General features: G+C 42.1%; 1 protein-coding gene across 4 annotated transcripts in view; it reads left to right on the plus strand.

The window, feature by feature from the left end:
• The window catches only part of TOM1L2 (target of myb1 like 2 membrane trafficking protein), a 562608-nt gene that overhangs the window by 111793 nt on the left and 437973 nt on the right, over window positions 1–12842 (plus strand). For all 4 annotated transcript variants that reach the window (XM_086940832.1, XM_086940834.1, XM_086940831.1 and 1 more), the window contains exon 3: window positions 11338–11416. In XM_086940832.1, the coding sequence (XP_086796958.1) occupies window positions 11338–11416 (79 nt within the window). The remainder of the gene's footprint in view (window positions 1–11337; window positions 11417–12842) is intronic.

The following is a 12842-nucleotide window of genomic DNA, read 5'->3' on the forward strand; positions in this document are numbered from 1 at the left end:
GCCTGGGAGACAGACGGTGGATAACACCAAAAGAGTGGTACCCATCTTGGAGAAGGCCTCCCGAATTCCTGGGGAGAGAATGCTGTTGTCCGTCGATGCTGAGAAGGCGTTTGACCGGGTGCACTGGCCTTATTTAGAACGGGTGTTGGAGAAAATGGGCATAGGAGAGAAATTCCGCCCTTTAGTGTTCAACTGCTATAGGTTCCCATCAGCGGTGGTACGGGTGAACGGTTGTAGCTCCCAGAGGTTCACTATCGAGACAGGCACCAGACAGGGCTGCCCGTTATCCCCGCTACTCTTCGCTCTGTATATGGAACCGCTCGCCCAGAGAATACGCCAGAACCCAGGCGCGACCGGCGTAAAGATGGGAGGATATATCCACACGGTCAGCCTTTATGCAGACGATGTGATACTGATCCTAGAAGACCCGAGACGAGCACTCCCCGCGTGCATCAGAGAATTAGAGGCTTTCTCGACGGTAGCGGGATTTAGAATGAACATGGGAAAGTCAGTTGCATTAGATGTCTCCCTGACAGCTGCCACGAGATCGGAGTTGCAGGGGCTCTTCCCCATGCATTGGTCATCGCACCAAGTGCAGTACCTGGGTATCCTGCTGGTGCCCACGCTGCCGGCAACGGTGATCGCTAATTATGCGGCTCTGGGTGAGAAGATCAAAGAGGAACTGGGGGGATGGGGCAAGAGCATGATATCCTGGCTTGGCAGGGTAGCGGCGGTCAAGATGACGATCCTACCCCAGGTTTTGTACTTGTTCCGGCCATTGCCGCTCCAACCGCCCAAGGGGTGGATCCAAAAGACACAGGCGGACCTTGCCCGCTTCATCTGGCAAGGCCGCAAACCGAGGATAAAGAGTTCTCTCTACGCTAGCTCCTGAGTCGGGGGGGGGACTAGGTATTCCGGACGTACGCAAATATTTCCAAGCAGCGCAGCTACGGTACCTGGTGGAGTGGAGCAAGTGGGAGTCGGACAAGCACTGGCTATTCCAGGACCAGGCGGTTGCGGGCCGTCCACTACAGGAGGTGCCCTTCCTGCGTAGGGCACACCGCCCTCCTAACCTTTACGCGTCCTTTGTCACACGGGTCCCGTTGAAGGTATGGGATGCCACCAACACGGTCCACGACCTCACCACGTTCCCCTCACCGTTCACACCAATAGTGGACAACCCGAACTTTACACCAGGGACGGAGCCGGGAGCCTTCACGCACTGGCGTACAGCCGGATGTAGGGCGCTCTTCCAAATGTATGATGCGGAAGGGATCCTCTCCTTTCGGAGTCTCAAAGAGAATTATCAGTTGTCCGAGACGGACAGGATGCGCTATTGGCAGGTGCGGCACTGGGCGCTGCAGCCACAGGTGAGAGAGTCGGCTGACCGAAAGTTGCTGCCATACGAAAAATGGTTGGTAACGCGCACTTCAGACGCAAAACTAATCACGGATCTCTACAGGCTGTTGCAGCCTCCCCCCTTCCACTTTCATAACCCTGGCAGAGAACGATGGAACCGGGAACTGGGCAGGACACTAAGCTATAAAGAGTGGGACCAGATTTCGTATCGAGCAAGGCATTCTGCATATCATATAGGACTCACCGAAACATTTACTAAGGTGTCCACATATTGGTATTACACCCCAGAACGGCTGCACGAGATGAATCAACATGTTGAGAACACCTGTTGGCGGGCGTGTGGGCAGATAGGCACACTTACACATGTTTTATGGGACTGCCCGCTGCTACACTCTAATTGGAAAGAGGTGATTGACGATATCGATGCACACTTCGAAATAGAGCTGCCCCGCCTCCCGGCATACATCCTGTTGGGTCTTCCAAACGATTTAATGTACCCACTGAAATCCCGTAGAGGTAGGCAAATTGCTATAGCACTGGGCTCAGCAGTTTAAAACATCCTAATACACTGGCGCACGACCGTCACCCCCTCCACTACGGGTTGGCTACACAGACTGTGGCATGTCCTGGGCATGGAAAAATTATCACTCATGGTGGCTGGGGAGGTGGAACAATTTGAGGAGCTGTGGCAACCATTCCATGCACTGCTAACCACGGAATTCAAAGAGCTCACCTGTCCAAGGTACCTAAGATTACTGAGACTAACACCACCGATGGATCAGACTGCTTAACGGTCAACTGACCGGGCATGATCGGTGATGATGGGCGGTGGTAGGGAAACGAAACAGGAGGCAAGCAAGGCACTGGGAAGGGTCGGGAGGGGAAGGGGAGGGTGAGGGAGTTGGGGGGCGGGGGGTAGTTTTACAAAATTAGAAGGGGTACAGAGGGATAACTCTATTTTTGTGTTTTGATCTTTGACGGAGCATACGAGAACGAAGCCGATGGGGGCCCTGTTAAAAGAACTTGGGATATTACGCACTCCTTTAGGACAGGCCCCACGGCACACAGCACTGTAACCATTGCTTGAATGTTTTCTCTTTCTTTGTACTCTTTCAATAAAATGCTTTAAACATAAAATATCGAGTAGACAGAATATCGATAAGGCAGAATATAGACTACAAAAATATCGAATAGAAGGACAATAATATCGAATCAAAAATATAAAATGGACAGAATATTGAATGAACAGAATATAGACAACAGAAATATCGAGGGACAGAATATAGACAACAAAAATATTGAGGGACAGAATATAGAAAACAAAAATATAGATGGATAGAATATAGACAACAAAAATATCGAATTTTAGATAAGTAACTAAGTCAATTTATGGTATTTAATTTTTGCGTAATATAATTCTGGAGCGGGTTGTGGGTTTATAGGGGAAACGGGTGGGAAGTAACTTCATTATATTTATTTAAATATTTTACTTTATTGGTATTTATGTACAATTAATTGTTAATTAATTATTAATTGGCAATTAATTAAAATATAATTGTAATTAATTTTTATTATTGATTAATTGATTATGTGATATTTTTTTTTTCTGGATCGGGTTGTGGGTTTATAGGGGAATAGGGTGGGAAGTAATTTAATAATAATTAATTAAATATTTAAAATTATTAGTATTTGTGTACAATTAATTGTTAATTATTGATTGGAAAATAATTAATATATAATTGGTAATTAATTTTTATTAATTGATAATTATGTTAATTTTATGTGTATAATTTTTGTTGTGGGTTTATAGGGGAATTGTGTGGGAAGTCATTTGATTGTAATTAATTAAATGTATTAATATATAAATTGGTATTTATTTTGAATTAATTGTTAATTACTTTTAAATGTTTTAATAATTGTTATTTGTAAATATTTTGTATTAATAGGTAATTATGTTTTAGTAATTACATTAATTGTATTTTAAATTGAATAATTATAATAACTTAAATTGGGAATTAGTTTTAATTAATTTGTAATTGGTATTAATATTTAAATTATTTTCAAATATAAATGAAGTATTTACTTTCCCTACTGTTGCACTCACTGGAGTGGGAATGGTAATTTTTCCACCTATGCTATCCAGCACTTTCCCTACTGTTGTACTCTCTGGAGTGGGAATAGTCATTCTTACCCTCCTACTATCCAACGCTTTCCCTACTGTTGCACTCTCTGGAGTGGGAATAGTAATTTTTACCCCTACGCTATCCAACGCTTTCCCTACTGTTGCGCTCTCGGGAGTTGGAATAGTAATTTTTACCCTTCCACTATCCAACGCTTTTTCTACTGTTGCACTCTCTGGAGTTGGAATAGTAATTTTTACCCCTACGCTATCCAACGCTTTCCCTACTGTTGCCCTAACTGGAGTGGGAATAGTAATTTTTACCCCTACGCTATCCAACGTTTTCCCTACTGTTGCGCTCTTTGGAGTTTGAATAGTAATTATTACCTCTACACTATCCAATGTTTTCCCTACTGTTGCACTCACTGGAGTGGTTATATTAAATTTAACCCTCTCGCTATCCTACGGTAAAAATATTGTATAGGTTTTGTTAATAATATATATATATATATATATGTGTGTGTGTATTAAAAAAATGTTTTTTGTATTTTAAAGTTACATTAATTATTTAATAATTTTACATTTATTTAATTATTTTAAGTATGTTTAAATTAATTATATTTATTATTATATTACTTTTCAATTAATTTTAAGACATTTAAAAATGTGATATTTTGACAGTCTATATTTTTTACAATCAATATTTTGGAGTCGATATTTTTGTACTTACCTGTTTGTAGATATGCAGTCGATATTCTGGCATTCTATATTTTTACCTCGATATTTTGGTAGGTCGAAATTTTGTCTGTCGATATGTCAGTGATCCGTGTGGCTCTGTCTGTGTGGCTCTGTCTGTGTGGCTCGGTCTGTGGCTCTGTGCGTGGATGCGTGTGGCTGTGTGTGGCTCTGTGTGTGGGAATAGTAATTTTTCCCCCTACGCTATCCAATGTTTTCCCTACTGTTGCACTCTCTGGAGTGGGAATAGTAATTTTTACCCCTACGCTATCCAACGTTTTCCCTACTGTTGCACTCACTGGAGTGGGAATAGTAATTTTAACCCTACGCTATCCAACACTTGCCCTACTGTTGTACTCCCTGGAGTGGGAATAGTAATTTTTACCTCTACGCTATCCAACATTTTCCCTACTGTTGCATTCTCTGGAGTGGGAATAGTAATTGTTACCCCTACGCTATCCAACGCTTTCCCTACTGTTGCACTCTCTGGAGTGGGAATAGTCATTTTTAACCTCCCACTATCCAAAGCTTTCCCTACTGTTGCATTCTCTGGAGTGGGAATAATAATTTTTACCCCTACGCTATCCAACGCTTTCCCTACTGTTGCACTCTCTGGAGTGGGAATAGTAATTTTTACTCTCCCACTATCCAACGCTTTTCATACTGTTGCACTTTCTGGAGTGGGAATAGTAACTTTTACGCCTACGGTATCCAATGCTTTCCCTACTGTTGCACTCTTTGGAGTGGGAATGGTAATTTTTACCCTTACGCTATCCAACGTTTTCCCTACTGTTGCGCTCTTTGGAGTTTGAATAGTAATTTTTACCTCTACGCTATCCAATGTTTTCCCTACTGTTGCACTCACTGGAGTGGTTATATTAAATTTAACCCTCTCGCTATCCTACGGTAAAAATATTGTATATGTTTTGTTAATAATGTGTATATATATAAATATATATATATATATATAACTATTTTTTTGTATTTTAAAGTTACATTAATTATTTAATAATTTTACATTTATTTAATTATTTTAAGTATGTTTAAATTAATTATATTTATTATATTACTTTTAAATTGATTTTAAGACATTTTAAAAAAAATCGATATTTTGACAGTCTATATTCTTTACAATCGATATTTTGGAGTCGATATTTTTGTACTTACCTGTTTGTAGATAGGCAGTCGATATTCTGGCATTCTATATTTTTACCTCGATATTTTGGTAGGTCGAAATTTTGTCTGTCGATATTATGTCAATGATCGACAGAGGTGTGGCTCTGTCTGTGTGTGTGTGTGTGTGTGTGTGGCTCTGTCTGTGGCTCTGTGTGTGGGTGCGTGCGGCTCTGTGTGTATGTGTGTGTGTGTGGCTCTGTGTGTGTGTGTGGGTGCAAATGCAATAGGTCTCGTATTTGCGAGAGATTAAGCTATTGGCATTGTAAATGACAATGCCATTTATTTATATGTTTTAAAAACAAAAATGTCATGAGCAATGCCAATAGCTCTAACTTTAACAAAGACGAGACCATTGCATTGTAAATGCTTGTTTGTAGATGCAGCAGAACTACCCTATGTTATCCTACCACCAAAATGCAAACACTAGTCACAAAATTCCTCTGGGCAGGCTAGCTTACTAAAATTTCATTTCAGAAAAGCATCCAAGCGCCTTATGATGTGGTTAAGGCGTCGTTGATACCCATCTCTGTGATTGGGCTCACCGCTCATCTAAAAAAATAACTGGATATTTGGTAACCGGTAGGATCCTAGAATAAGATTGCAACTAGACTTTGTTGAAATTGTATAGCTATCTCCCCAAAATTGCTCACCAGATTACAGGAATACAGATGCTCTGCATGCATGATGCCCTGAAGCACACTAAATAGCTTGGCAACCTTACTAATGAGACTCCCTGCTTTGGTGTGGCTCATGGTTAGCACATTTCGCAAAGCTTTGGGTTTTCGTGGTTTGGGAACTGATTGCGATATTAAATTTGAGCAGTGTCTGGGTTCATAATCATATTAAGTCCTTTGAACAGCTAGTGGCAGATTTGGAGCTGCTTAGAACTCTGTTATTTAGGTACTTGTTGCTGTGCCACACCTTTGGTGCATATAGAGAAGGGTATTGGTTGAGGTCCCTTGCTTCAACCTGCTGGAATCCAAATTGGAAATAGTCTGTTGGCGGTAAGGGTATATCCAGGATACGAGTTCTCCAATGTTAAATAACCCTGACCCATTGAGTAAAACATGAGACCTGTGAGAGCATGATTGGGGAGAGTTAGCTGATGAGTAGCTAGAGGCTAAGATAGCAGCACATACGTTGGCCATTTCTTTTAAACTCACACTGATCAAATTTAATTACTTTCATAGGATATAACCCTGATGGGGGTGTGGAAAAAGTTCAGGTCTGTGAGCAGTACCTATGTTTGAATGCAAGGAAACCGTTGACTCCTTTTACCATACAATATGGGAATGCCCTCACATACAGGTTTGCTGTAGGCAAATACACAGCACCATGGAAAGAGTCTCACGAAAAGCAGTCACCCCTGACCCTAAAACTTTTTTTCTCGGTGTAATGGATGGCTGGGCCAGATGAAGATCAGTGTACGCACTGGCCGTAATTTGATGCCTGAAAGCCCGGAGAAACATTACATGCTACTGGAAGAGTGACGTACCCCCACCCACCAGTCCACCCGAGTGAATGAGCTAGGGTTTGGGCGGCTGCACAAAAGCACAAGAAAATATTTATAAGTGGAGGGGGTGTTACAAAAAATGGACAATGTAGTGCCTCTCATAGAACCATTACTACCCTGAATGATTTATTTATATTTGAATGTGAAGATCCTAACTCTTAACTATATAGTTAATTATCCTCTGTATAATATAATGGCCTGTGCAATGATTACTACCTACCGGCTTTGATTGTTTGGTTTACTTCTTTATAAATAAACAAAATTCAATTATTTATTGAAAAAATGGAAAGGTGTAAACAGAGTGGAACGTACCTCGTGTCCTTCGGGCCTTAGTCCTAATGCATCTGTGTGGCTGTGTTAGAGATTTGAGGTTTTGGTTTACCCCTACTAGCAAAGTTGCCGTAAAAAATCATGCTGTAGTCACATTGAGGGGTTTTCCCAACAAAAAAAGTAAAATAATCTTGGGCCTTTCTTATTGACTGGTGTCTCCGTAGCATCCTCATGAGGTTTTCTTTCACCCATGAATTGCTGTTTAATTACATTTGGGATTTTTGAAGAAGGGGTGAAGAAATAAAAATCACAGCACTTTGCTAGGTAACCGTTTTGATGTGGAACACGATTAGTGGTTTTCATTTGCTGCCTTTTTAGGTCTCGCCTAGCGTTGCGGCGCGCATGCGCTGCTCGCCCTGTGAGAGCTAATGTGATCAGGAGATTTCAGAAGAGGATTTGAAGCCCCTCCCATCATTTTCATTGGGTCACGTCAGAGTTTATGCTAAACGCTGGCCTGCCATTGAAAAGGATGCCTCTTAGTTACCGCCCTGTCTCCCTTTTAGATGGCCCATCCGGACTGGGTCGCCTGCTTCACGGCTGTCGTGAAGCAATTGCTTATGTCAAGGGGGCGTGTACACATCTGTTTCACTCAGTTGCGTGTTTATATTTGCATCACGCTTTGAAAGCGCGATGCAGATGTATACAAGCAGCTGCCTTCCTGCAATGGCGAGCGCTTGTTAAAGGCGAGTTGTGCGTGTACCTAAAGTCCTCTGCCCTGAAGTAAGCAGCAACTTCCCAGACTTGACGAGTGCCTTTGGCACGCGGCTGGCTATAAACCATGCTCACCGGTCTCCTAGAGGCTGCAGCCTGCCAGCATGCCACCAATGTCCATCCCCATGGCAGTGCCACGTGCCAGGCCTTCTGGACTCCAAAGCAGTCCGTGCCTGGAGCCCTCACTCTCAGAGCAGTACAGCACTGCTGGTTGAGTAGCTCCTTAAGCTGTTTTCATCGAGTCCCTTCTGGCCTTTATGCCTCGGATAGGACCGAGTGATAGATAATTACCCGGTGCCAGAGAGAGGGGACTGCTGCTGACAGGTGAAGCGCGCACACGGCTGAAGGACAATGGGAGGACCGTCCCGTGGCGAACAATGGCGCCTCGACTGCGAACAATCGGCCCGAGGGTAGGCAAGGGCGTCCAGCGCATGGCGGAGTGACGAAGCACCTCATCACTCCCTCCACCTCCCCACCCCCGTACCTGCTCCACTACCTACTCCACCCCGAGCGATGCAACGAGACAGCAGCAAACAGGGAGTGCCCTTCCTCAACTTTTTCTCTGTATCTTTTCTGTGGCCCTCCGTAATCTCTCCTCCTCCCATGCACTCAGCCCCCATGGGGCCCTACTTCCTCTTGTGCCCCATCATCCTCCGCTTCTTCTGTGTTAGCGCCTTGAAGCGGCCAGGTGAGTGGTATCCGTCATGGTTCACGCTTCCTTCCCTTAATGTATCTCCTCCCCCTCCCAGAACTTCGCATCTTCTTCCCTTTCTAACTCAACTTTGCTCAGCTCATGTGTTTAATTTTCACTTATACTTCACCCTGCTCCTTCTCTGCTCAGTTCTTTTCTCGCCCAAGTGCCTTGAAGCAACTGTAGGGCGCTCTACTTTATGTACAGACAATGAATATGATATGGCAGCTCCAGATTGTCTCTGCTGTGCTGCCAGTCAGTAAGGTGGGGCACGAGGCAGGTCTGGGCATGCCCGAGCCCTCTAGTGGGCAGCTTCCTGTGGGCCATTGGTGCCTTAATGGTGATCACACCTAACAAAAGAGGGTCTGTCTGAGCTGAAGCAGCTTTGGTAGCCTGAAAAAGAAGAAATCATGTAGTGTTATGAGAGAGCAGGGATACAGCTTCCGTTGGTGCAGCAGGTGCAGTGTACCAGGGCACAAAGGCCTGAAGGTCCTCCTGAACCCGTATTATTTCTGTATTTGATGATTCAAACAGCCAGGGTTCATTTCCTTCATTGCACTAGTGACCATAATACTGTGGAAGACAGAGATGTACAGCGATAGAAAGGGAGAGGCTGAGGGAGTGGTAGAGAATGAGCATGCAAATAAGTGTGAGAGGGAGTTAAAGGGTGATCACCTCAGATTATTACAGACACTGCCTCTAGTCTTAACTTTTCACGTACAAATAACTGAAATCATGTGGTAATGGAAGCAAAAATAAAACTACAAACCCCAGAATGCACTAGGCTGTTACACAGACACCAATAACTGGAGACAGAGTCCATAGTGGCCCGGAGGACGGTGGGCAGCCTCTGAGGGAAGGAAAATTAGATGGGTAAACAAGCATTTGCAATGCAATAGATCTTGCATTTGCGAGACTTAGAGCTACTGGCATTGTAAATGACAAACGTTTTAGCTATGTGTTGGTTTTGAAAATAGATCAATAAAAGGCATTGTCATTTACAATGTCAGTAGCTTATAACTTCGCAAATGCTAGACCTATTGCATTGCAAATGCTTGTTTTTCAGAGTAAACCAGTGAAACACATTCTTTGTTCATCACAACTGGAAACAGTTCCTCTGAAGTTGGCAGTCTATAGGGGAATGTGCAAGTGCCTTTGTTGTGGTCTTGATTCACGTTCCCCATGTTTCTTTTACCCTGGGTCTGGATCTTGCACATCTGATCCTTGGCTCAGTTGCTGGGCAACCTGTACATTCCAGTGGTCATCAGTGACACAACAATTAGCTGTGCTGAGGCTGGGTGGAAGGCTGAGGCTGTGGGGACAGTTGGATGCTGAACTGCTGTTGGATTGGGGTCTAATTTACTGTTACTGAATAAATACTTGGAAATGGACTTCCTGCAAGTGTGGTAACTATACCTTAACAGTCTAGCACATTAGGTTCCTATAGCATCCATTTGACATCCTTCATACTTTTTAAAGGGGAGGAAGACATTTCATTAAATCTTAAATAGTGTGATTGTATCTCTGTCTAGCTTATCAGTATCCTATCCCTCTTCTACTAGTCGCCTTCACCAAAGGCATGTCCTGATATGGCCTGGTAAGCTTACTATCCATAGCGTAAAGTTGCCCATGTTGAAGGAAGTTTGCCATACCCTGTTTGGATGATAGCTGTGAAAACGTCTCATGGTTGCTAGACTAGTAGCTAAGAGGATTTTCTTTTTGCTTTGATATTTTCATCACCCTGAATATTAAAAATGATATTCTTTTTATCTCTGCCCATACTCTGTTTCAATTCTGCAGCTCTTTTGCCCCATTCCTTCAACTCCACAATTTAGTTTCCTCTCTACCATTTAAAAGGTTTATGTGCAAACCCCCTTGAGACACTTGCCCTGTTCTCACACCCTCCATCAATAAGTTGAGTATCAAGTATTTTTTTATTTGCATCATTAATTAAAATCATTGCAATTTGTACAGGCAATAATAAAACATTAGAAAGAATGCATTAATCGAATTAAGGTAAAAACGGTAAGAGAATAGATAAAGGGAACAGTTAGTTTTAAAAAAAAAAATTAGTTCATTCTTGGTCATCTTGTGATACTAAATTGGAAATTTTGGACATGAATTTTACGAAGCGAGAGGCCATCTGTGGTGAATCGCCTCTTATGCACGATTCTAGTGCTTCTTGGCATGTCCTAATTTTTAGAGACAGCCAGATTGGGCGAAGCCAGAAGATTCGTAGGGCCTGTAAACGTCTGCAGATGCACAGGATGTGGATAAGATTTTCTTCTTCTAGTTTGCAGAAACGGCATTGTGTTGAAACTGCTTTCTTACATCCTTGGCCGAATTTATACGCCATCAGTGGGATTAAGCCAAAACGAAATCTCATTAATTGGAGCTTGACATATGGTTTCATTGGCGTTGAGAGATACAGCGGTATCAATAGGTTGAGTTTTGAGTGCAGTTCCATTGCTGCCAGCCTTTGAGAGTTCCTCCTCTTAAGAAGCAGAGCCAAGTGTCAGTAATGAACGCGACGCCTTAATATTTGGATGATTGATAGGTTTAACCTGTGATAACGCATTTTTTCTTTTTGCAGCAATTATTTTTGTTCAACAGAGATTGCGGGGTTTCTATTGTGTGTATAAAGGGCATGAAATGACCTTCATATTTATGCATTTTTTTCAATTATTCTTTTTCTTTCCTTAGCCCTAAGGATGCCATCCGTGCCTTGAAGAAGAGGCTAAATGGTAACAAAAACTACAGAGAAGTAATGCTGGCATTAACGGTGAGCTTAAAAATTTGGTCTGACAAATACTCTTTGATCTGCAGTTTTTTTGTTTGATTTCCATTGTTGGTTTCCTGCCCTACATGCAGCTCTGCATTCTGAGTTCATGTCGCTCACCCCTGTGTTGTCTCGCTGTTTCTTCTTTTAATGAACAAGTAATAGCATTACCAATAGGTCTAGTTTATGAATTAAAGTGGCATTTTTGTCATTGATGGGTTTAGGCACTCAATAAGTCATCATACATGCGCTTTGTCACTCATCTTTGCATCTATTCATCCATCCTCTCTGACTCATTTTTGCATTCACCCTATGACACAACTTACATACATTCATTCAACAGCATATGCGAGATATATTGGGAGAACACAAATAGAAAACAAATGCTGTTATCCAAACACAGCAGGCATATGTGTGCAGTAACAAAATTAATAGCTGTTGGTGTCTTTCTTGCAGTGGTACTGGACATAGTCTACCTTTTTTTAAACTTTCAGCATGGCCGCAGCGTTAAAACTAATATGTTGGGCCTTTTTGATTGGGATAATAAGGACACACTATGGACAGCAGTATTCCACAATTGCCACCTGGTTTAGAGGAAAGAACCCGACTGGATTCAGGACATTGTAGATGAAATGCATGGCAAGTAAGCAATGAGTTATCTGTATTCAATTAAGAAAAAATAAAAAGGGAAACAAAGAAAAGAAAAGGGGGAAATGTAAATCTAAAGGACTGGCCAACCAGTAACACTGAAGTACACTCATTTTCAGGTGATTGTGCACCTGTGGTTAGAAAAGGCTGTCATTCGGGTGGCACGAGAGAGCCAATGAATGATGTGTGAATCATTACCCCTTGAAGTAAGTATTCTGTCATTTAGAGAAGCAAAGTGTAAATGACACTCAGACAGATAATGACAGAATAGAGCTCACCCAAAGTCTCCTATGTGTCTATGTGGACATATATCAAACATATGGTTATATTTATTATTAAATAATTTTTTTTTTTTAATCGAAAGATCCTGGCAGACAGCTACTGCAGAGATTCTAGCAAGAATCATTACAGTGCAAATCTTTTACCCCTAGGTTTTTTTTGCTCCAAATGTGTTTATTGAAGTTTAAGAAACATTAAGGACAAGTACCAGTCACATAATATAGTATACAAAATCAGTGCATAAGGAGCCCATGTAAAGGACTACAGCACAAGCGAACTAGAAAAGAGATCGGGAACAAAGAGTCAATATAATCTAAACATGTCATAGAAACAAAAGCTATGTAAGCATGAAGTGAGTCACATTAGAGTCCCATCATATGTCAACTTGAAGAAAACAGAAATAATACAGAACGTGATTTCTCCCTGAGATACTAGTTTTTTTTAATGGGGTAACAGACATTAAAAAGCTTCCTTACAAAGGTAATCCTTGAGATTTCATGTA

The sequence above is a fragment of the Lissotriton vulgaris genome, chromosome 10, assembly GCF_964263255.1.
Source record: "Lissotriton vulgaris chromosome 10, aLisVul1.2, whole genome shotgun sequence".
In the NCBI taxonomy this organism is placed as follows: Eukaryota; Metazoa; Chordata; class Amphibia; order Caudata; family Salamandridae; genus Lissotriton; species Lissotriton vulgaris.